General features: G+C 47.7%; 1 protein-coding gene across 2 annotated transcripts; it reads right to left on the reverse strand.

Annotated features, from left to right (window-relative positions):
- skila (SKI-like proto-oncogene a) lies at positions 1-19,685 on the reverse strand. Of its 2 annotated transcripts, none has more exons than XM_029119032.2 (8): positions 19,503-19,685; positions 15,899-17,276; positions 5,612-5,722; positions 4,470-4,555; positions 2,942-3,087; positions 1,120-1,433; positions 652-882; positions 1-298 (listed from the first exon to the last, which is right to left on the reverse strand). In XM_029119032.2, exons 2-8 carry the CDS (start codon positions 17,069-17,071, stop codon positions 35-37), a joined length of 2,325 nt encoding a protein of 774 aa, XP_028974865.1. In that variant the 5' UTR covers positions 17,072-17,276; positions 19,503-19,685; the 3' UTR covers positions 1-34. The 2 variants fall into 2 exon arrangements, with proteins under 2 accessions (XP_028974865.1, XP_012995568.2); XM_013140114.4 differs by lacking the exon at positions 19,503-19,685 and adding an exon at positions 18,759-18,919.
- Positions 19,686-24,042: the final 4,357 nt, after the last annotated feature.

Raw genomic sequence — 24,042 nt, forward strand, 5'->3', positions numbered from 1 at the left:
TAATAGAGGAAGGTGGGGGCATTTGGTGACGGGGTTACTTCTGGCTGTTCGGCAGCTCAGGACCTGTGACGTGTCCCTCCGAGTTTGGGGTGTGTGTGGAGGGGGTGGGGGGTGGGGAGGGGCTCTGTGTAGTGACGGAGGAGGCAGAGGAACGGGGGGCTGTCTGGGCCATCTGCTGTTTAAGCTGAGAGATGATCCTCTCCAGCGCCTCCCGGGCGTCCCGCTCCCTCCTCAGCTCCTCCTGGAGCTCCTCCCTGTCAGCCTCTGCCCGGTCCAACCTCCCACGCAGCTCCGCCAACTAGAGGACAAAAGGAGGTCAGGTTAGTATGACACACACACACAGAGAGACCGACACACAGAGAGGCCGACACACGGAGAGACAACAAGGCTGAATGAGACAGCCGGATGGGAGGGGTGTGTGTGTGTGTGTGTGTGTGTGCGCTGTCTCAACCCTCTGTGGAGTGAGCCAAAAGCACTTTCTGGAGATAAAGCTCAGTACTGAAAACCCAAACAAAGAGTCAGTGCCACACACACACACAATGATGAGGAAGTATATTTTTCCTAGACAGACAGTGTTTCCTGTCAAGTATGATGTGAGGAAGACTCCTCAGGTTTCAGCGTGTGTGTATACAACGTTTCCCCAGGCCTCACCTGGTTAGCGTAGTGCGCCTCCTGGTGTGTGTGTGTGTCGTTGTTACACACACAGCTCTGCTGCCGCAACTGTTCCAGCCGGTTCTCCAGGTCCCTCTGCTCCTCCCTCACCTGCCCCAGTCTCTGAGCATGCTCAGTGTGGACTGCCTCCAGTTCACTCTGCAGTGCACACTGCTCTGCAGACAGCTGCTGCAGCCGTGCCGCCTCGCCTCCACGCAGCGCCTCCAACTCCTACAGAGAAAGAATAAAGAACATAAGAGAACATCTCTAGTGTGCAGTTATCTATCTCTAATGTCTCACCATCTCTAGCTGTAGCGGTTTGTGCAGGGTGCAGTTATCTATCTCTAATGTCTCACCATCTCTAGCTGTAGCTGTTTGTGCAGGGTGCAGTTATCTATCTCTAATGTCTCACCATCTCTAGCTGTAGCTGTTTGTGCAGGGTGCAGTTATCTATCTCTAATGTCTCACCATCTCTAGCTGTAGCTGTTTGTGCAGGGTGGAGTGCAGCTTCTCCTGCTGTCGGCTGTACATCTGAACGATCTCCACTACGATCCTGTCTTTATCGTCCTCACAGCCTGAAGACAGAACATCTTTACTTTCCAGTGACGCTGCTGCTGGATCTACCGCCGCTATCACCGTGGGAACTGCTACCGCAGAACAACTCTTGTTGCAGGGGCTGGTCTCCATGGAAACTGGCTGCTGGCGCTCCCGGTCAGCAAACACTCGTTGCTGAGACTTGGCCTGGTGGACTCCAGGAGGAGCAGGGGGTGAGGCGTGGAGATCTGAGGAGAGGGGGATGAAGAGAAAGACAGGATTGATGTTGAGATTAAAGCAGTACAGAAAGACTCCGACACATCCGCGCGCACGCACGCACGCACGCCCCATAGCCAACACACAGACACATAAGTACACAATAACATACATCTCCTCACACAGCTGGTGAGCAACTATTTATCTTACCTCCACACACCAATCCATATGAGTCCTGACGATAACCTTAGAATAACCTAACCTTTCAAATTAAACATTATATAACCTCTAACCTTAACCCCCAGTACGTTTTACCATGTACCTAACCCCCTAACATGGAAACAGCACTTCTGCTTTAGGGAAATGTGTGAAGACTAAATGGTCAGGCTTTACTATGCTTCTGCTCTAGGGAAATGAGAGAAGACTAAATGGTCAGGCTTTACTATGCTTCTGCTCTAGGGAAATGTGTGAAGACTAAATGGTCAGGCTTTACTATGCTTCTGCTCTAGGGAAATGAGAGAAGACTAAATGGTCAGGCTTTACTATGCTTCTGCTTTAGGGAAATGTGTGAAGACTAAATGGTCAGGCTTTACTATGCTTCTGCTCTAGGGAAATGAGAGAAGACTAAATGGTCAGGCTTTACTATGCTTCTGCTCTAGGGAAATGTGTGAAGACCAAATGGTCAGGCTTTACTATGCTTCTGCTCTAGGGAAATGTGTGAAGACTAAATGGTCAGGCTTTACTACGCTTCTGCTTTAGGGAAATGTGTGAAGACTAAATGGTCAGGCTTTACTATGCTTCTGCTCTAGGGAAATGTGTGAAGACTAAATGGTCAGGCTTTACTATGCTTCTGCTCTAGGGAAATGTGTGAAGACTAAATGGTCAGGCTTTACTATGCTTCTGCTCTAGGGAAATGTGTGAAGACCAAATGGTCAGGCTTTACTATGCTTCTGCTCTAGGGAAATGTGTGAAGACTAAATGGTCAGGCTTTACTATGCTTCTGCTCTAGGGAAATGTGTGAAGACTAAATGGTCAGGCTTTACTATGCTTCTGCTCTAGGGAAATGTGTGAAGACCAAATGGTCAGGCTTTACTATGCTTCTGCTCTAGGGAAATGTGTGAAGACCAAATGGTCAGGCTTTACTATGCTTGTGGTCATGTTTTAGGTCAATGTGCTGAGAAACCCCACAGTGTGTTCCAGGTTAATCTGGTCAGTAGCAGTGTGGTCCTCAGCAGACTGACTGGATCCTTTAGGGCTGAGACCCAGACACTCGGTCATCATTACAGGGCACTACTATGACCATGGACCTCGGTCTGAACAAGGGCTCCAAGGGGAACAGTGGGATGTGACCACAGATGTAGGAGGATAGGGAAGTAGGACTGCAGCAGACCTTTGGGGGACTCACCCACTGAGTCAGACAGAAACACATGTATGAGTATCTCACAGAAAGGGAGAGTAGTCAGGGAGGGAATGGGTGAGTCCCTGAAACTAACAAGTAAAGACAGACAGTAATGTGTGTGTGTGTGTGTGTGGTACTGACCCAGAGCAGCTTCATCATGGTCATGGGTCAGTCTTCTGCTGTAGTGATGTTTGAGCAGCGCACCCAGAACCTCGGGGCTGACCTCTGGCTGACCTCTCAGAGAAACATTTGGGGCCACCATCTTATCATACGTATACAGGAAGTAACTGGGGAGAGAGACAGACAGAGACTTCTTTTAGTGTTGCCTGTACGGAAGACTTTGGATAGAAAACCATACAATTACTATCACATGCATTTTCATCCATGACCATTAAAAATGACAGCACTTTTTGTACATTGTCCCCACCTCCATTTCAGAGAAATAAAATGGCTTTGGATTTGATTTCTTAGCCAGAACCGTTTAGAACAACATTTAACAGTTATATTAGATTCGGGAACCCTAAGGCATTAGACTGGTTTGATAAGCTGAAACGTGTCAGTAATTTGTCAGGTCATAAACTTGACCAGAATCCTTCCCGGTTCGCAATAAGGCCATGGCAAGAAATAGCATCCACAGGTATATCCAACAACTGACTTGTATCAGTGCAGGACGGTCAGTCTCAGCATGAACATTAAGGGTTAACTAAGCACTGGAAAACAATGGATGTTGGTCCCACTGTGAGTGGGGGGTCAGAGGTCATCGTCTAGCCAGTCAGTGGCCAGTGTCCTGTGGTCACATGCTGCCCTGCCTCCTGTAATCCAGTTAATCTAGGTCTTAATATGGAACAGATTACTGAACAGTAGACTAGAGAGTCAGACACAGACATGTGATATGTACCTGGGATGGACCATGGGGGGGGTGGGGGTGCAGACACACAGACATGTGATATGTACCTGGGATGGACCAAGGGGGGGTGGGGGTGCAGACACACAGACATGTGATATGTACCTGGGATGGACCATGGGGGGTGGGGGTGCAGACACACAGACATGTGATATGTACCTGGGATGGACCATGGGGGGGTGGGGGTGCAGACACACAGACATGTGATATGTACCTGGGATGGACCATGGGGGGGGTGGGGGTGCAGACACACAGACATGTGATATGTACCTGGGATGGACCATGGGGGGGTGGGGGTGCAGACACACAGACATGTGATATGTACCTGGGATGGACCATGGGGGGGTGGGGGTGCAGACACACAGACATGTGATATGTACCTGGGATGGACCATGGGGGGGTGGGGGTGCAGACACACAGACATGTGATATGTACCTGGGATGGACCATGGGGGGGTGGGGGTGCAGACACACAGACATGTGATATGTACCTGGGATGGACCATGGGGGGGTGGGGGTGCAGACACACAGACATGTGATATGTACCTGGGATGGACCATGGGGGGGTGGGGGTGCAGACACACAGACATGTGATATGTACCTGGGATGGACCATGGGGGGGTGGGGGTGCAGACACACAGACATGTGATATGTACCTGGGATGGACCATGGGGGGGTGGGGGTGCAGACACACAGACATGTGATATGTACCTGGGATGGACCATGGGGGGGTGGGGGTGCAGACACACAGACATGTGATATGTACCTGGGATGGACCATGGGGGCGTGGCCCGGCTCTTCCTTGATGGGAGGGAACAGACGGTTGAACACCAGAGTGGCGTTGGTTTCAGCCTGGAAACAAAAAACACATCAGTATACAACGATACACACTTCAAAACATAACCACACATTAATACACTTGTTAATATGCAATAACTGTTAATGGACAGGCACACTACCAACTCATTTAATGGAGATAAAACCATGTGTGTATAATTGTGTGTGTGTTAAGGCTTTATCGAATTATAATCGAAATTGCGATACTGATGTGCAATATCCAAATCGCCAACTTTTCAGGCTAAAAAAAAAGCTAAATGAGATGTGCATCACGGGCACGCATCATACATCCGTAATAGGTTTTCTTGCAGATGCTGTAGGTATTTTTACTTAAATACCTGAATACAAAATGTTTAAATACTTGATGGTTTTTCAGTGTTTGTTGGAGTTAACACTGCAACTGCTAGTGAAGTCGTCTGCAAGCTAGCGAGTGGCACCAAGATATTGTCCCTCATACACAACAGCATGGTTATTAAAGGTTTTGGCTACAATGTCGGTGCCTACAAACAAACTTAATATGGGAGAAAATAAACCTAAAAAGGTTGAGAATTTTTGCCAAACCAGCTATGACAACGGCACAAACACTGCAAACACTGCAAACGCCACTGCATTAAATCAGCTGTTAAACGAATAGTTCGACACAGGCTGCTCCTTCAAATTGGTAAAAGTGTAAAATAGAAAACACTGAACTTTAACTGGATTTTTATTCAGTTTAATTGCACATTATATGCAGGCTATTTTTAAGTGAGATTATCTACGCTGTTTACACCCATGTTTGAAAATCGCAAGTCATAACCATAATTGCAATAATTTGTCAAAGAAATCACAAATTAATATTTTATCCAAATCGTGCAGCCCTAGTGTGTGTGTGTGTGTGTGTTCTTTCGAAAAGCCTGATAAAGATGTGACTTGTTCGAGTGTGTGTGTGTCCAGGGGAGTGGAGTGTGGGGGGTTGGTCGTGGAGAACACAGAGAGCTTGGCCTTTGACATCGGGTGGTGGGGGTGGGGGGGGGGGGGTGGAGCGTGTCTTTTCAATAGGACAGCGTGTTAGTCGCTCCTCCATGCGTCTACCTTGGTTGTTCTGCTGCTGTCAACCAGTTTGCTGTTCGGAGACACCAGAGGATCAGGAGATGGCGACCTCCTCACCTGGCTGTCCTCGTCCCGGTCTTCATCATCCACCTTCTGAAATACCCCGGACACACACAGACAGAGACAGGGTTAGGACAAGGACACCAGGAGCATAATGACCCAACCATACCACTGGAGAGAACACACAGAAGGTCTGTGGTGAGGTGACGGAGATGGAAACAAACGGAGAGCGATGTGGCACTACAGGGGGGAAACCAACCATTCACTGTCTCACTGTCAGAATGGGCAGGAAATGTGCTTTAAATCGCTCACGGACTACAGTACATACTGAAGGCGCGGTCGCCAACGTGTGCGTTTGCGCGCGTGCACGCACATTAATGTGGGTTTTTGTTTTACTATTCTAGTATCAGAACAGCCAACCAAATTGAATTAGGTTGGTCTCAAAAGAAAAACATTGTAGGCTTAGCAGTAAGGGACAGAATGAAGTACCAGGGTTTGGGGTGAGGATTTTAAGTGGAAACCAAAAGTCCCTATATGTCCAGTAATAAACAACCGTGTGAGGCCTGTTCACCTACAAGAAGGTTTGTGATGCTTCTCAGACTGCAGCAGAGGACAGGGACTGATACGAATGGGAGAGTATCGAGCTAGAGTCAGCCACTGCCGTGTGCGAACGCGCACACACGCCCGCTCAGATGGACGTTTCTTCCTTCCAGTCACACTAGTCATTACAAAGCTGGGTGTCTCAACGATAACAAGGAAGGAAGACACACAAGGTTCCACCCTGTCTAGATCTACCACATCCTGTTCCATCACGACTATACAAGCAATATTAGAGTGGTGTGTGTGTCTGTCCATCTGCATGTCTGTGCGTTGGTCCATGTCAACTAGCCCATATAATAGATCTCATTGTGAGGTAAATGTAATCCAATCGGCTCAGACACACACCCTGTTCACTCTAGGTCCTTAAAAAAACTAAACGGACAGGCACCTTGTGACTGTCAGGTTACATACACACAGACAGACACACACCTGTTCCTCTGCTTCAGACACAAACAGGAATTACCCAACAAGCAGACACACCTCGACACACACACCGAGACAGACACACCGACACAGACACAGACACACACACACACACACACACACACACCGAGACAGAGACACACACACACACACACCGAGACAGAGACACACACACACACACCGAGACAGAGACACACACACACACACACACACACACACACACACACACACACACACACACACACACACACACACACACACACACACACACCGAGACAGAGACACACACACACACACACCGAGACAGAGACACACACACACACACACCGAGACAGAGACACACACACACACACACACACACACACACACACACACACACACACCGAGACAGAGACACACACACACACACACACACACACCGAGACAGAGACACACACACACACACCGAGACAGAGACACACACACACACACACACACACACACACACACACCGAGACACACACACACACCGAGACAGAGACAGAGACAGAGACACACACACACACACACACACACCGAGACAGAGACACACACACACACACACACACACACACACACCGAGACAGAGACACACACACACACACACACACACCGAGACAGAGACACACACACACACACACCGAGACAGAGACACACACACACACACACACACACCGAGACAGAGACACACACACCGAGACAGAGACACACACACCGAGACAGAGACACACACACACACACACACCGAGACAGAGACACACACACACACACACACACACACACCGAGACAGAGACACACACACACACACACCGAGACAGAGACACACACACACACACACACACCGAGACAGAGACACACACACACACACACACACCGAGACAGAGACACACACACACACACACCGAGACAGAGACACACACACACACACACCGAGACAGAGACACACACACACACACACACACACACACACACACACCGAGACAGACAGATAGATAGATAAGGACAGGTTTGTTCCAAACCAGAGTTGGCTGTGGGCCTGAAGCACATTCTTCCGGCCACATGAGTACTCTGCGTGTCTGTCTGCCTGCCTGCCTGTCTGCCTGCCTGACTAGACGGCTGTCATCAGCGACAGCAGCACACAACCTGTCTGCCCCTCCCTTTCTCTGCTTCTCTCAGCCATCTTACAACCTGGGAGCAGCCATTATACTCTGTGTGTGTGGCCTTCAGCACGTATTACCCAGCTGGCACTGCTTACCTTCGACTCAACGCACACAGACACACACACACAGACAGACAGACACACACACATACAGACAGACACACACACACACAGTCTGTCTGTCTGTCCGTCTTTCCAGACAGAAGACAAACTGTCAATGCTTCTCATAGCAATACTTGTAAGGAATTTTTGGGGACCAAAATGTTCCCAAAATGACAATTACAATTTACAAAATTAAATCCTAACCCCAAGATGACCGAGCCTTTTTCATGAGGACCAGCAAAATGTCTCCTGATATGCAACAGGTTACTTGACAAGTCGGGCCTCCTAGTTCCATGGGTGCAGCAACACACGTGACCAGGCATCATCAGGGACACGCAGTAGTCACGGAGGGAATGACCCAAGGAAGGAGGACGGGAGCCCTGTGTGTCACTGGATCCCCTCAGTACAGGAGCCAAACACCCCGCTGAAACATCCACTCAACGTCCAGGATGAGGCTGTGTGTCTGCAGGCCCACTGGCTCCTTTATGAAGCCCAGTGTATAAAGAGCTCCAAAGGCCAGCCTGTGTGTTTGTCTCCATCGCCCCCATTCAAGGTCTGGCTATCGGCCAGGGCAGTGATTCTCCATTGTTCGCTCTACATTAAGCCTTTCATCTGAAAAAGTCTCCCGCTGGGGGAAGGAAATCATTTCCACCCGCTTGGGTCCCGAGGACTGGGGCCCGAGGACTGGGGCCCGACCCCCAGCAGCCAGCTGGGTCACATGCACAACCGGGGTTGTATTTTCATGGCCCAGGGGCCATGTGGACATGGTAACACAACATCTCCATCACACATTATTCTGTACTGAACTCCTAAATCACACAGCGATGTGGAGGTCCAAAGCACTCTAGGTAATATGGACGTGTTCTAAATGGCTGTTTGGTCCAGGTAGGTCCAGTCCAAGGCGCCGACGTTAGTACACATCTAGTACTGCATCATGGCACCCAATCAGCCGCCACCCCCACTACAGGGTGTGAGGGAAGTGACACAACCTGCTGCAGATGAACGAGCGCTAAAGCCACGCAAAGAGGATTGGATTCCCACAAAGCAACAGCCAGCCTTTTCCGCTCTTCCCTGGATTTCCCCACGACCGCGTCATGGAAAGAGAGAAGGATGACTGAAGAGACGGATGACAGGGGAAAGAGAGAAGACAAGAAAAGGACGACAGGAGTGGGAAGTCTCTGGGAGACCAGACACTGGTAATCTAAATGTACGGCACCCTGGCCTCTACATGGTGCATGGCACTGGGGGGGGGAGACAGACGTCCACCCGCCTGTGCATGTCTGGAGGGGAGACAAGACCACAGCCGTGTGTCTGCATGTTTAGTCTGCTGTCTGGCTCTGGGCTGGAGCACCCAGCTAGCAGCTGCTGCAGGCCCCTCCCCCAGGGCCTCTTACGGCCAGAAACAACAGGGCAGGAGCACAGCTCTGGGGAGAGAAGTGGAGCTGGACGTCTCCCTAGTGACTCCACCATTGTTTCCTCAGCCGAGTCCATCTAGAAATGTGGCAGTGGTTCATTATACATCCACAACCCTGAAACGTTTGTTATTACAGCACACAGGAAGGAAAGTTCAACTTGTGAAAGTCAAAACTGTTGCAGGTCACCTTCCGGGGCAACATGCAAGCCTTCCTCCAGAGAGGGAGAAAGCCAGCTAAGAGCTAGAGAGAGGAAAAGAGAGCGACCAAGGCCAGCCCTGGCGTGTGATTGGCTGAACAGGAGGGTTGTTCCAGGCAGAGTTCCATTCAGAAGAGGTCTTGCGAGGTTAGTTTCTCCCTGAACAAGGGGGGGAGAGGAAGAACAGAAAGTGTGTGTGTGTGTGTGGGGGGGGGGGGGGGGGGGGGGTGTTCATAACATGCTGCAGCATTTACAAGTCTGAACCACGTACAGATAGGAAAGGAAAATGAAGAACGGAGAGACACAGAGACACAGAGACACACACAGAGACACACAGACACAGAGAGAGACACAGAGAGAGAGACAGAGAGAGAGACAGAGAGAGAGACAGAGAGAGACACACAGAGAGACACACAGAGAGACACACAGAGAGACACACAGAGAGAGAGACAGAGAGAGAGACAGAGAGAGAGACAGAGAGAGAGACAGAGAGAGAGACAGAGAGAGAGACAGAGAGACAGAGAGACAGAGAGACAGAGAGACAGAGAGACAGAGAGACAGAGAGACAGAGAGAGAGAGAGAGAGAAAATGGGCAGGACAGAAAGACAGGGACGGACCACTGTACCCTAAAGTAACATGCCTTCTTCAGTCTCCAATCACTATTCATAAGATCATAACGTTCAGCGGGGTAATGAAGGTAGATGGCTAAAGCAAGCCAACACGTCTCTGGTCTCAAAACCAGTCCAAAACGGAGCTGTCGCTATGGAAACTCTCAAGCAGCAAGGAAGGGGTGTTTTGACAGGATTGCAGCGAACAGAGGAAATCATTTCTGATGTATGCACGCAAAAGAAATGAGCACAGAACAAGACATGTGTCCTCTCTATCAGGACAGTACAGTATGTTGTCAGGGTTATAGAAATGTTCTGGTATCAAGGCAGTGTGTGGGGGGGGGGGTTGACAGGACAAGAACGGACAGGAATGAATTTTCACTTCTGTGTCAACCTCTACTCTGCATGAAGAATCCTGCAAAACACCTAATAAGGCAACCAGAGCAGAATTATGAACACACCCGGTAATCACCAAGCTACTGAAAAGAGCTGTTACATTTCCCTAATCCTAAAGGAAAACTATTCAGAAACCTTCCATAACTAAGCAAGAGAGATGAATCTACAGAAGTGCCACTAATACTGGTGGGTTAGGGTCCAAACAGACCTGACAGAGCCCAAGGAAAACAGCAAATAAACCCAACCAAATCATGAGAAACGGGGAGAAGAATTACACAAAAGGAAAAAAAGAAAAGGAAAAAAGAATCTGCCAGAAAACAGAGCAAATTGGAATGCTAACTTGGCCTAAACTGTGTACACAGCAGCTGAAAAGAAATCAAATACTGACAACTTAAGAGAACTGTTAGGTCATATACCCCAGTGTTCCATGAAAGCAGAATGATTTAGGACTCAATGCTTTATTTTCCATTGCCATTCATACTTCAACTATCGGCACATTGTTCTAACACGGTACATAGCCGATAATACACAGCTACCACTGTGTGCAGAATATTCCCTGCTTGGTTCTGATTATTTCTCTTTTGTTAATTTTTATAGAGAGAGCTGTCCTGGACTGACTCACCCCCTTCCCCTCTTACCACCCTCCAGACCGTGGTGGGGGGGGGGGGGGTTGTCTGTCATACTCTAGGCTCTCCTTCTCTTCCACAGAAACTCTGCTAAGTTATTGGCTTATCGCCTCGTTTCAACACATTTTTTTTTATTGTCTTCTAATTGGGCCCCCAGGGATGTCGACGGGTTAAAAACACACAAGGGGGCGGGGCTCTGGACACACCGTCTGGGAAATGGGAATCTATTCTAGAATTCAACAGAGCAGAATGCTCCAAAAGGATTTCAATGAGAGACAATAGGGTTTGCGGTAGACCTGAAACTACCAGAATACAGGAACAGAGAAAGACCCAGGCGGAAGGAGGCAAGAGACAGGAAGACAGACAGAGGGAATGCAGGTCTGGCCTGTGGTAATGAAGTCACTGGTTTCTAAATAGTCAATAGAGGAAGCTAAAGAGGCAGCTGTCTGAACCACAGCCGTCGTCTAGCCCTGGACAACACACACACACACACACACACACACACGAGACAGCGCCAGGACTGGAACCAGTACGGGGCAACATAGATGCAGTAAAGAGGTCAATGGAACCAGTCCAAATAATGGAAACGCCATGGAATGTGTAAGAGAGAAGCTGTGGGCGACTGATCCAGAATCCTCATAGGCCCACAGCTAAATTAGCCTACAAATTAGCACACATCCAGCCCTGTCACTTAAGCTATGCCCCACCTCCTCACGGTTGAGACTTGCCATCCTTGCAGGAGGTATTATTTAACAGTCACTTCTTGGAAATCTGCACACAAGATACTATAAACATCATGCAGGATAAACAGCCCGATACGTACATACTGGAGTAACGGTGTTGTGGGTTTGATACAATAAATTAATGATGGATTAGACAAATATCTCCTGTTAGCTGAGAGTTGTTGACAGCGTGCCAATGACAGCCTCCCTCCCTCCCCCACAGTCTGCAGTCCATTGACCTCTTTCCCATGACCAGTCTGGTCCGACCAACACTCAGGTGTACACACACACACACACACACACAATCTTAACAATGCCTACGCAACAAGCGTTTTGTTTCTTTCTAATCTGATTGGGTGTATTTTAGTACACTGTGTCCCTCCAGACACTCCAGCAGGTCTTTCACAACCAGGACCATGAGTCACACACTGGGAATTTCTGCTCTTCTCTAATCACCAAAGACAGAAAACCTCTTTCTACCACTGAAGACGCCAGACTATCTGTGTGTCTGTGGGCGCACAAGAAGCCCGTCATCCAGCCAGGCTCCTTACCTCATGGTGTTAGATGACACACACACAGCCTGCTATCGTCAGTTGATAGGCCTGTTGTCTCACCGACATCCCTATTGTGTTTTCAGCCAGACGTTCTGGTCAAACCGAGGTCATTACTGGACAAAGTTACGTGAACCGAGTTGAACTAACATCCTACTGAGATGTCAGGGAGGAGAACTAGGGCCACAGCCAGTCAACTTCATTCAGGATGTCCACCGTGTCAAGTGGTTGTCCAACATTGAGCCTACTGACCAGGACCTGCAACGTTTTAACTCCTCAACATTGCAGAGCAAGTAACTTCCAGATGTCTCCCTCCCTCTACCACGCTACCACCCAAACACCCCCCCCCAAACACTCAACTCCCCTGTAGGCTGTGTGTTTAACCCCTAACCCCCGACAACTCCGCCAGCCAGCCAGGTTTAAACACAGTGTAAATGTGCACATTGTAGCACAGTCCGAGGCTTTTCATAGACAGACAACCCTCTCTGTCCAAAGGTTAGCGCTCCCTCCACCCAAAGGTTAGCGCTCCCTCCACCCTCCACCCAAAGGTTAGCGCTCCCTCCACCCTCCACCCAAAGGTTAGCGCTCCCTCCACCCTCCACCCAAAGGTTAGCGCTCCCTCCACCCTCCACCCAAAGGTTAGCGCTCCCTCCGCCCTCCACCCAAAGGTTAGCGCTCCCTCCGCCCTCCACCCAAAGGTTAGCGCTCCCTCCGCCCTCCACCCAAAGGTTAGCGCTCCCTCCGCCCTCCACCCAAAGGTTAGCGCTCCCTCCGCCCTCCACCCAAAGGTTAGCGCTCCCTCCGCCCTCCACCCAAAGGTTAGCGCTCCCTCCGCCCTCCACCCAAAGGTTAGCGCTCCCTCCGCCCTCCACCCAAAGGTTAGCGCTCCCTCCGCCCTCCACCCAAAGGTTAGCGCTCCCTCCGCCCTCCACCCAAAGGTTAGCGCTCCCTCCGCCCTCCACCCAAAGGTTAGCGCTCCCTCCGCCCTCCACCCAAAGGTTAGCGCTCCCTCCGCCCTCCACCCAAAGGTTAGCGCTCCCTCCGCCCTCCACCCAAAGGTTAGCGCTCCCTCCACCCTCCACCCAAAGGTTAGCGCTCTCTCCGCCCTCCGTCCAAAGGTTTGCGCTCCCTCTACCTCTCTGAAGAGAAGCACTCATACCTTCACACAGAGAGAGGGGGTATGTACCCCTCCACCACCCACATCCCATATGGCACAATATTCCCTACATAATGCAGTAGTTTTGAGAAGAGCTGTGACTTAGTGAATGAGGTGCCATTTGAGACGCTTTCCCCACCTACAGTTTGAAGGATGTACAGGGCTGCAGCTAGGCTCCCATCTGCCAAATGACCGGGCCTTCTGTCAGTCCCACATCCCTCTCAGTTGCGCGCGTGCGCAGGCTAGGACCAGGCTGGGACAAAGTGTTCCGTCACACTGTGTTTGTTCTGTCTCGGTGTCCACTGCTTCCTCAACACTGGAAAGGATCTTTCTGAGAATCTGCCTTCTGGCCCAGGATGTAAACCCAACTTTACAAATGAGTCAGTGACAGCCAATTTATAAGAAATAAAGGATATGGCGCGAACCAGTGTAGCACAAAGGTCAAGCTGTTCTACCAAAGCAAGCTAAACGTGGTTTCCCCAAAGCTAACGACCTCCTTCCTGACACTTGTCATCTTTTTCGTCCTACATGCACCGAACTTGCTGATAGCTACTAATATGAGCAGAATCTGGGGGCACCATTAGCGTGTGGTGGTCTCACCAAACCATCCTAACAAATGTACTAACTGCTAAGTTGCTTTGGACAAGAGTGTCTGCTAAATTACTTAAATACAAATGCAAAATGCTGCTCCGCGGGCTGCAATAATGTAACAGTGCTGTGCAAAGCGGACCATGGTACCGTGTAGTAACCTGTAGGCCTACAGACTGGTGTACCATACTGGGGTGTATGACAGGCAACCCGAGACAGTTTGCCATTAAATCATTTTAAAATTGGCTACGTCCAGGAAATGATTGCCTAACAGTAACCCTGACCAGAAAGTAGGTTGTGTGTGTCTCTCTCTCTCTCTCTCTCTCTCTCTCTCTCTCCAGTGAAACATGGAGCCAAGCCTTGGAGGGAGGAATGTGGTTTTAGGGCTAGACTAGACACCAGACAGTATTTCCGGCACACTCACACATAGTCACTGACACACACGGGGAGGGAGAGAGGCTAGGCCTTCTCCCCCCCCACCCCCCTCCCTCTCCCTGCCAGACACAAACACGACAGACAGGGAGTGCCAAATTACTGTACAGCAGGCAGTGTTCTCACACCTGCCCGCGCACACACAAGCTGGAAGTACACACGCACACACCACAGTCTGTCTGCTCAAAGTTAATCGACTCTCTCCCATAGCCTGCCGTAGGGCGAGAACGAAGACAAAGTACTGAAAAGACTAGTTTGCAGCCTACTGCCGAGACCTGCCCCGTTAGTTGTTAAACAATACAAAACTGAGCCCACTTCCCAACTGACACCCTATTCCAAAGATAGCGCACCACTTCAGGAACGTGAAACTTTAGACCGGAGCGCTATGGGCCCGGGACAAAATGGAGTGCCGTGTAGAGGGCAGGGTGCCTGTTGGCCCGGCCCCCGACAGCCCAGTCTGGTCAACAGGAACAGGTCAAGAGACACCGAGCAGAACCAGTTAATGGGAATGAAACCATCTAGAGCTTTTAGTTTAGTCAGTCAGAGTCTGACATTTCTATAGATCCCTGACCCGTGCTCGCTCTCCCCCAATGTGACAAATGAACGAAAAGAAAAGGGGGGAAACCCTCTGTTCTTTAGAAACCTCCACTGGGCTTTGGTGGGCAATGGAAGGCACTGGTGGGGCGGTGGAAACGGGCCTTCCCCATGCAAAGGGCCTGGGCAGTTTGTTTCTGTACACTCATTCTGACAGATAAAGGCCAAAGGACCACTTCCCAGAATCCTTTTAAACCCCAGTCCTGGACCTAGAAGCATTGTCAGTGTTGACCCTCCATTTAAATTGGCTTTTAAAAACATCACTGAACGCATTAATTAATGTAATGGCTTGTAAAGTGAGGTGAAGGGATTTAATGGCAACCCATGCAACCCAAAGGTCTGGGTGAGAGAAAGTCCACACAAGTCAGTTGGCGTTCTGGCCCATTGTCTAGTGATGATTCTAGTGACCTCCAGCTGACCTGGAGGACAAATGATGCCCCTCCCCCACGACACGGACACAAACACACCCCGAGGCGGACCAACAGAGAGCAGCTGGTCAGTGGTCAGCCTGTAAGCCCCTCCTCTGACCTAATACAATATGCAACAAACAAGAGAAAAAAAAACTGGGGATGGCATCTCTGGACCCCACTAGCTACCAGTGGTATCAAGACAAACAAACAAATATCAACAACGTGTCCAACACACACAGACACACACAGGCCGCGAAATAATCTGCTCGTACCTTATCGCTGGTCCTGTTGTAGTGGAACTTGTCCTTCATGTCCTCCAGTAGCTGTTTGAGCCGCGGCTCCTCTGCGGTACCCAGATACTTCCTCCCCAGCTGCAGGTAGTACGGCCACTTGGCCGAGTCAAAGCCCCAGTGACAGGTCCTCTTGTCCGGTGACCTGTGAGAGTGCATCACGAACTTCTGCGGCGAGAAGAGCAGCTGGCACTCGACGCACTGAATGCAGGGCGCCTCGGGCTGGGCATAGAACTGGGGCACAAACAGGCCCTGGCATTTGCCCAGACACTGGTGCTCCACCTGAAAGCTGGCCTCCGTTTCCTTGAGGAGCCCCTGGCCGGACAGCTTGCCGCCGGAGTCGGAAGGCAGCGCGGCGCCTGGGCGGAGCAGGGCGTTGCAGAGGCGCTGGGCGTCGGTCAGGGTGATGAGGCCGCAGGACGGGGCGTTGAAGGGCAGAATGCCCAGCACCTTGAGGATGTGGAGCTGCTCGCCGTCACAGCGCGAGCAGTACACATAGAGCTCGTCACACACGGCGTTGATCTGCTGCAAGGAGAAGTCGCGGAGCACGGAGTTGAGCACCTGCGGGAGGCAAAGGCGCTTCTCCCCGCCAACGGTGAAGCAGGAAATTGACTCCCCCTCCAGGGAGGAGTGGCTAAGCTCCGTGGAGCTGTCACTGGGTACCAGCAGTGGGCCCCCTCCCAGCACCGGGGGGGAGGTTATAGGGGTCATGCCTTGGCGGGGACCAGAGCCGACCCCAGGGGAGGAAGAGGCTTCATGACCGGCACGGGCAGAGAAGGCTGCCGGGCCCCCCAATGAGCTCTGGCTGCTGAGGGTGAAGGCTGCCAGCGTGTGTTTCAGCCCGGGGCTGAGATCCAGAGCTTTGGCACCACATACCTGGAGCTCCCCTCTACTGTCCAACTCTACAGATCGATCCATGCCTCGGGCTGGCTCCTGGTGCTGGCTGGGCTCCTCCACAACCTCCCTCTTCACCTTGGAGGCCCGGGGCAGGGCGGGCAGGGCATCCAGGTTGCGGCGCTTCAGGTTCATCTCAGCCATCAGCCTCTTCTTGATTGGCGCATCCTCTAGCCTCTCGCGGTACAGTCGCTTCATGTTGCCCTTGAACGAAGCCAGGTCTTTGAATGGGGTTTTCAGACTCGTCTGAGTACTGGCCATATCGGAGTCAATAGAGAAGAAAGGTCTGTCTATTTCCACTCCCACCTTCCCTTGGATTTATAGAACCCTTTCAGTTAATGTTTGGCTAGTTCTCTTCTCGTCTTAAATGTTCCAGATCTTCTGGTGTTCAGAAAGGTGCATGGTGGAGACTGATGGGTTTCTATTCAGACTGTTGATTCGGTCTGTCTGTCTCTCTGTCTGCTTCCTGCAGGGGAAGGTTTAAAACATTATCATACAAGACGGGAGGCAAAGAAAGCCTTAACCAATTCCAAAGTAAAACTTAAAACTATGTTTATCAAACACTGTGTTTTTTGTTTATGCAATCCAAAAGGCGTAAATCTAAGCAGCATGTTAGATGTTTTTTCTCAAAGCATAAAATAACATTAAAAAGGTGTTTAAATGTTTTATGGAGGCTATCCTGGTTGGGGGTTGAGTGGTTCAATGGACCCACTGGGGGCCAAATGGCTATTACCATACCACACCACCCAAACATCTCCTCATTCAGCCCTTGTAATTGAACCCCATGGGGCAATATGCATCCCCCACCAAACCAGTCAAGAACAATTCCATTGGCCACAGAACATACTAGTTTTAAAAACCAACCAGGTGGCCAGATGATCAAGAACTAGCTTATCAGATATTTTTGCTGGACGTTTTTAGGTCACTAGTTAGGTACAGTGAATACAGGTTCATCAGTAAGCTAGGTAATCAAATTAACAATTTGTCCAAAGGGATCCTAATTGCCTAAATTGCCAGCCTCCCAAAGCCCACCAGTTGTCCTGCTTGCTGTTCTCAAGCCGAAGTCTGCTCTAATGGTCACCCCACGCTGACCCCATCAGCTAGGTGAAAAACAATTGATAAAAGAGTAACCGCACTCATTCAATCCGTTCAATTGTTACCGAAAAGCACAGCGTGACATTCAATGGATGACGAACGAGTTTTTTCCCTACACCACGGAATCTATCTGTATTTAATTTTACACCGCATCAATTCGACAAGACAAATGTTACATCAACAGTAAACACAGTATGTTGAGTATTTTAATCCAACGTTAGGAGAGTACAGCACACATATGAGGATCCTTTTCGCCGAAAAGCTTCAACATTTGGCAGTTAAAACTCGAAAATCACCCTCTCACATAGCTACAATAATATTAATGCTTGTGTCACCGATGTATTTTTACACTACAATTTACACATTGGACGACCAATAAGGGGCCGATTTACATTTAAACCGATTTTAAAGACAGCTCGGCGTTTTCACAGTCCATGTATTTTACAGTAGCTGTGCGAACTAGAGCTAGATTGTACCAGCAGCACCGTTGACCTCCATGCAGCAACTACACCGCCGGTGCAGCCAGAGATTTCCACTAAAGCAAGTACAAAAAGTCAAACCGCATAGCAGGTTTAGTTGCCGTAATATAATAATCCCATTCCCTACAAGTATGGTTCAACGTAATAAAATAATGAATACTGAATCCTCACCAACGCAAATATGCTCGCGGCGAGGTAGCGTAAGCCTCATCTGATGTGATTGCTGCGTGGATTTACATTTTGCCCAAGCATCAAATAAAATCGTTTTTCGGATAGGGTTGTCAATATTAATATTCGAAAAAATATATTTCCATAAAATGTATATATACACACTAACACACATCCATATAATTGAGAATCCCTTGCTGTTTTACCTCGCACTGTATGTAGTGTAACCCCCTCCTCGTAGGAAGGACAACGCGTACAACTCGCATTCGCAATCTGCTCCATTCCTCATCTCCAACACCCTCGCTCTCCCTCCTTTCCCTCGTCTACAAACTGTACTTCGCCTCCTCCGGCTCGCCACGATGGCACTGGTATGCAGACAGCACTGATAATGACATTCACTGGCTAGGCTTCTGTCTGCGACTACTAGCTAGACCGTCAACAGACCAACAATCACAAGTCAACATAACCGTAACAAGCTGACCTACTGTAGAAACAAACCCCCGGCTTGAAGAAGCAGCAATCGCAGCCTACTGGCAATATTTTACACCAACAAATATCCTAAGTTTCGGTGAATATAATCTGATAAAATAGATAATTATAATCAAATGAAATGCAAGGGACAACATTGTCAACAGTTCTAATGATGGCGTAATAAAAAAAATGACAGAAAGCCAGTTCGACAGCTTGAATTAACATTTCTTTGGCTAACGTAACGTTACAAAAATGTATATTGGAGCTGAGCAAACGGAGATTGAGGCTAGCGAGGTTAGCTTAGCTTAGCCACTACACACCCAGCGCTGTGTGAAGCCAGAGCAAACTAGCCTAGGCTAGCTAGTAACAATAAGCGAATGCATGTTAAACCATAAAATCGTGCCTCTTTTCGGTAAACCATAAAACAATGAAACTTAAAAACGTGGTAAATTACCAATTGCCAGTAATAAAAGACATACCGAAACCCGTTTAAAAAGACCTGCCTGAATGAGGTCGTTTGGAATCCTCTTCACACGGTTCTCCTCCGTTCTACCGACCGTCAACAACTTGATGCAGCTAGAAACCACTACAGCCAAAGCCTTGCAACGTCACAGCACTATCTACCTAATGGAGATACGTCACCCAGACTCGAATTGGGCATGTCACGGAAACTGTGTGGGGGTGTCTGTCTGTCTAGCAGTCTGGCTTGTGTTGCGTACATCTGCAGTGCATAGAGAGAGAGAGAGAGAGAGAGAGAGAGAGAGAGAGAGAGAGAGAGAGAGAGAGAGAGAGAGAACGGTGAGCTCTGTCTCACCGACAATAACGATTAGTTTTGTTTCCCACTCTTTCTGTCCTTAATGTCCTAAGTAGGTTACACATTAGCCAAGGTTTAAACTCGTTGTAAATTAATAATTACTTAATACATGCATTTCTGGACTTAATGAGTGAGCTTTGTTTTCTTCAACTTTTATAACCTAGAAACATACACTTATTTTCTGTTATGTTTTTAAACAGTGTACACGTAAACAAACAATGTATGACCTAAAAAAATGCATTTAAAATGTTTTCTAATGCACACTAGCTTGTTAGCATTTCAAAGGCCACAGGAGGCTCACATATATTTTCACGAAATAAACAGTTATTTATGAGATATATAGCAAACAAAAACCTGCATGGGAACTTTAAAAAAGGTCCTTCAATTATCAGCATATAAAGAAGTCAATCTATGCAATACCATGTTGTACTATTTCTTTCATTAAGTGTTTTTTAGCACTTGATCTTTTTCCCAGTAACATCATTGTGTTGACATGACCTGGGGTGACATTAGCTTGGCAGTTGATCACTCCAAACAACACAATGAATTTGGGCTCTGAGTCAAGTTTGTAAATATACAAAAGGTTGTTTGAGGATAAAATACGACACATCAAACCAGTTTATTATTTTCCTGATATCCTTGTGCCCCCACCCTCCAAAGGGTCTGAAACATGCTAGTTTAAAATATTTTTCACAGCATACACAATCTATTCTGAATGCATTTCCCTGCGAGTTAATATATTTCTGATGTTGTTGTAGCCTAAAATTCATGAGGCAGTTACCGAAAAATATACACGTCTCCCTTGCAATGACTAGGCTAACAATAATACATGGATCCCAAAAGGCCACCTATTCCAAACCAGTGCAAACTAGATATAACAAGGGCCTACATTGCTCTCAATAGTGCTATTTAAAGGCAGGGGTAAGAATCATCTGAAAGGCCAAAAACACTTCTGATTTGTCCTTTATTATAGTTAGAGGAGGAAAACAAGAAGTGTTTCAACCCTCATGTTCAGAGTTGCCTTCTGGTTTTGAGAGACAGTTTCCATTAAGGATTTCATACAATAGTTATTGACGCTCCTGACTGTCGCTCTTGCTGGGACTTTCTCAGAGTCAGGCCTGCACAGTGGATTTCGACATGATTTAGAGTTGTGGATTTCTAGAAGCGGAGTGTGGGAGAGTCTGGGTTGACCTATTTATATTGTCCAGACACTACTGAATGCACTAACCCCTCCCTGAGAACCAGAACCTTAAAGGCCAAACAGGTTTTGCTGTAGGCTTTGCATGAACGTGTAAGGTTTTGAATCAGACTCGAGTTCTATACACTTTGCAATACCTCTCTTTACTAGAGATATTTGCAATACAGTTAGTTGATATTAGTAAAAAAAATGAAAACCGTCACTGTTCTGACAGGCTACAAGAGATAATTACTGTCAAAACATTTGAAGATCCCCAAGGAATTATCCAGGTAGAATTTTTTTCTTCTTCTCCCAAACCAAACCAATACCCCTTTCACTGTAAAAGGAGTAAAATAAGTCTACTGTCGGGTTCTCCTGAATGTGTATGTGTCTGTGTGTACGTTCTGTGGGTACGGATATGTGTGTTATCATGGTTTTTATAACACATGTGGGGCCAGACGTATCAACAGACATCATAAAATCTGCTGGTTTGGTCACCACATGGATTTTTAGCAGGTCCCAAGGCAAAAGGCTATTTTTAGCTTAGGGTTATGTTCAAGTTGAAACCTACAATTTGGGTTACTGTTAGAATTTAGATTAGGTTTGGCATTTGGGTTGGGGTTAAGTTTCGGTGTTCAGCTTTGGTTAGGTTTAGGTATAAAGATTAGATTGTGGTTAGGATTAGGGTTGACATGCGGGTTAGGTTTACGGTTCAGTACTAGGTTTAGGATATATGGAAAACAGATCACAGTGTTTCAGTTCCTGCTTGTTTTCACACTTGCCCGTGAGTATCTGCACGTTGGTGTGTTCACTAATGCATATGTCCACATTGGTGTCAGTGTCTGTGTAAGTGTGTGCCCATTTGTGCGTATGCGTGAGCAGCATGATAAAGGTTGATAAACAGCCCCAGTCATGCAGCCTCCTGGCCGGCTCTCCTACGACAGCAAGGTCAGCATTTGTATTGTGAGAGCAGAGCGGTGTGTTGCCATAGCATACACGCCATGTCCCAAATGGCACCCCATTCCCTATACAACCAGTCAATTTTGACCAGATTGGCCCTGGTTTAAAGCAGTGGACTATGTAGGGCATAGGATACAGTTCAGGAAATGCACTCAGTTATCCTGTCCAGTTGCAGAGCCCAAGCAGGGAGACATTGATTCCCCTGTAATAACATCAGTCTGTGTTGCGGCTTTGTGTAAATTAATCTCATATGTGCAATAACATGACCGGTACTGAACGCTCATTAGGTGTTGAACATCAGAGGGCTTATGGCTGAGGTGGTAGTGTCTCGGTTGTGCCATTAACAGCACCCTATTCCCTTCATAGTGCACTACCTTTGACAACAGGGAAACCCATGGCTCTGGTCAAAGGTGGTGCATGATATAGGTGAAAGGGAGCCAGATTGGAAATGGGGGGGGGGGGGGACAAGTACACACACTGGAGTAAAGTAACTAGCTAGCACATTGATGAACCTCTCTATTAGCACGTGCTCTGTCTCGACTGTTATTGAGCCGAGCAGTAAGTGGACCTTAGGGGATAAGACCTCACAGCACGTTCTACCGTTGCCTCTTGTTTAAGTTTATTAACACATTTTCGAAGTCACACTTCATTGAATTATATTCATTAGATCAGGCAGAAGTGTTGGCAGATAAGATACTGTACACCTGGATGATTAAAACATATTGTTATCAGTCTGAAATATTCATGCTTAATGCTTCCATTCACCTATCTAGTGCCTTTGTTTTTTTAAAGGGCAATTATAGTGCTGGAGCTATGAAGCAGCCGCTTCATATAACCAATCTATTCATGGACAAACTACCAGGATTTATTCTATGTAGGATGTGGATTTTAACCTGTTAGTGGAAGACATCTATGAATAATAATCCACTGTTTATGACACATTTGAATGATGGCAGATGATGATTATATTGCTTCCCAACTGTCACACCCATGTGCTTTATTTATTCAGGAAATGAAATCAATAGACTACAGTCTGTGGTCAATCATGGATGGATTAATCCCCATACTGACTGTACGTGGGCCTCACCCTGTCATGGCACTTTTTATTTATGAACTGATGGGTCAGTGTATGTTTTCTGAAGAAGAGATACATCATTCTATGGCTTTCTTAGAAATAGTACCGTGTTTGCTTTGTAGAATGATTCAACTTGCATATAAAAGTGAGAACAATTTAAATTATGTATAAATAGATTAGGGATTCTTAAAAATATATGAAAATCGCCATTTCCCCCCACAAATGTCTTTCTTAATGTTAGCATCATTTTTAATATATTTTTTACAATTGGATAGATTGAAGTATAACAACATTAAGATTACTTGTACTGCAACACATTATGGCTAAACTCCAAGGTACTGATAGAAGAAAAAACAATTTCCCTGCTGCTGGGTGCAGTCATGAACGAATTTACAGTAAAAAGGTATTGCAGGCTACCTGGGCTTTTGGTTGCAACGATCATATTCATGGAAACTTTTCACAGTAACCTCAGTACTAACCTGTATTTTACCGTAAGTCAAACTGTGTCATACACTGTTGTAAGTTTGTAAGATATTACATATTTCTGAACCATTCGTAACATAATTAGGCTATACGTTTTAGTAGCGGAATGTAACGTACCCTAACGTAAGATACGAATTCGGCTGCCACAGATATACGTATTTCGAGTACTACCAGGCAGCGATTTTCAACAGGAAATCAAATCTCTATAGTACGTCTTTCATTCATTGACCACATAGGTAAAGTTTCTATATTAACAAATTACTCTCTGGTGTGAACAAATGTAAATTACATTACTGGAAGATGGGCAATTCGCTATATCTTTATAATGACAGCAGCAACACATTTTTGTTAAATCCAAGATGTATCATACAGCTATCTGAATCACAGCAGTGTGCAGTGTGTGGGACGCGACAATAATTCCTCATTAATCCATCGACAAAGACTTGGAAGCCTGTTCAATCACAGGTTTGATTACCACGAGGGCCAGTATGTATTGTAATTATGTACAGC

The sequence above is a fragment of the Esox lucius genome, chromosome 3 (assembly GCF_011004845.1).
Source record: "Esox lucius isolate fEsoLuc1 chromosome 3, fEsoLuc1.pri, whole genome shotgun sequence".
NCBI classification, from domain to species: Eukaryota; Metazoa; Chordata; class Actinopteri; order Esociformes; family Esocidae; genus Esox; species Esox lucius.

Coding starts and splice junctions, on each gene's coding strand:
- skila (XM_029119032.2), bottom strand. CDS start 17,071: ATGGCCAGTACTCAGACGAGTCTGAAAACCCCATTCAAAGACCTGGCT. Junction 4,556..5,611: donor ACAGCAGCAGAACAACCAAG/GTAGACGCATGG, acceptor TTTTGTTTCCAG/GCTGAAACCAACGCCACTCT. Junction 883..1,119: donor AACAGCTACAGCTAGAGATG/GTGAGACATTAG, acceptor CTTTCTCTGTAG/GAGTTGGAGGCGCTGCGTGG.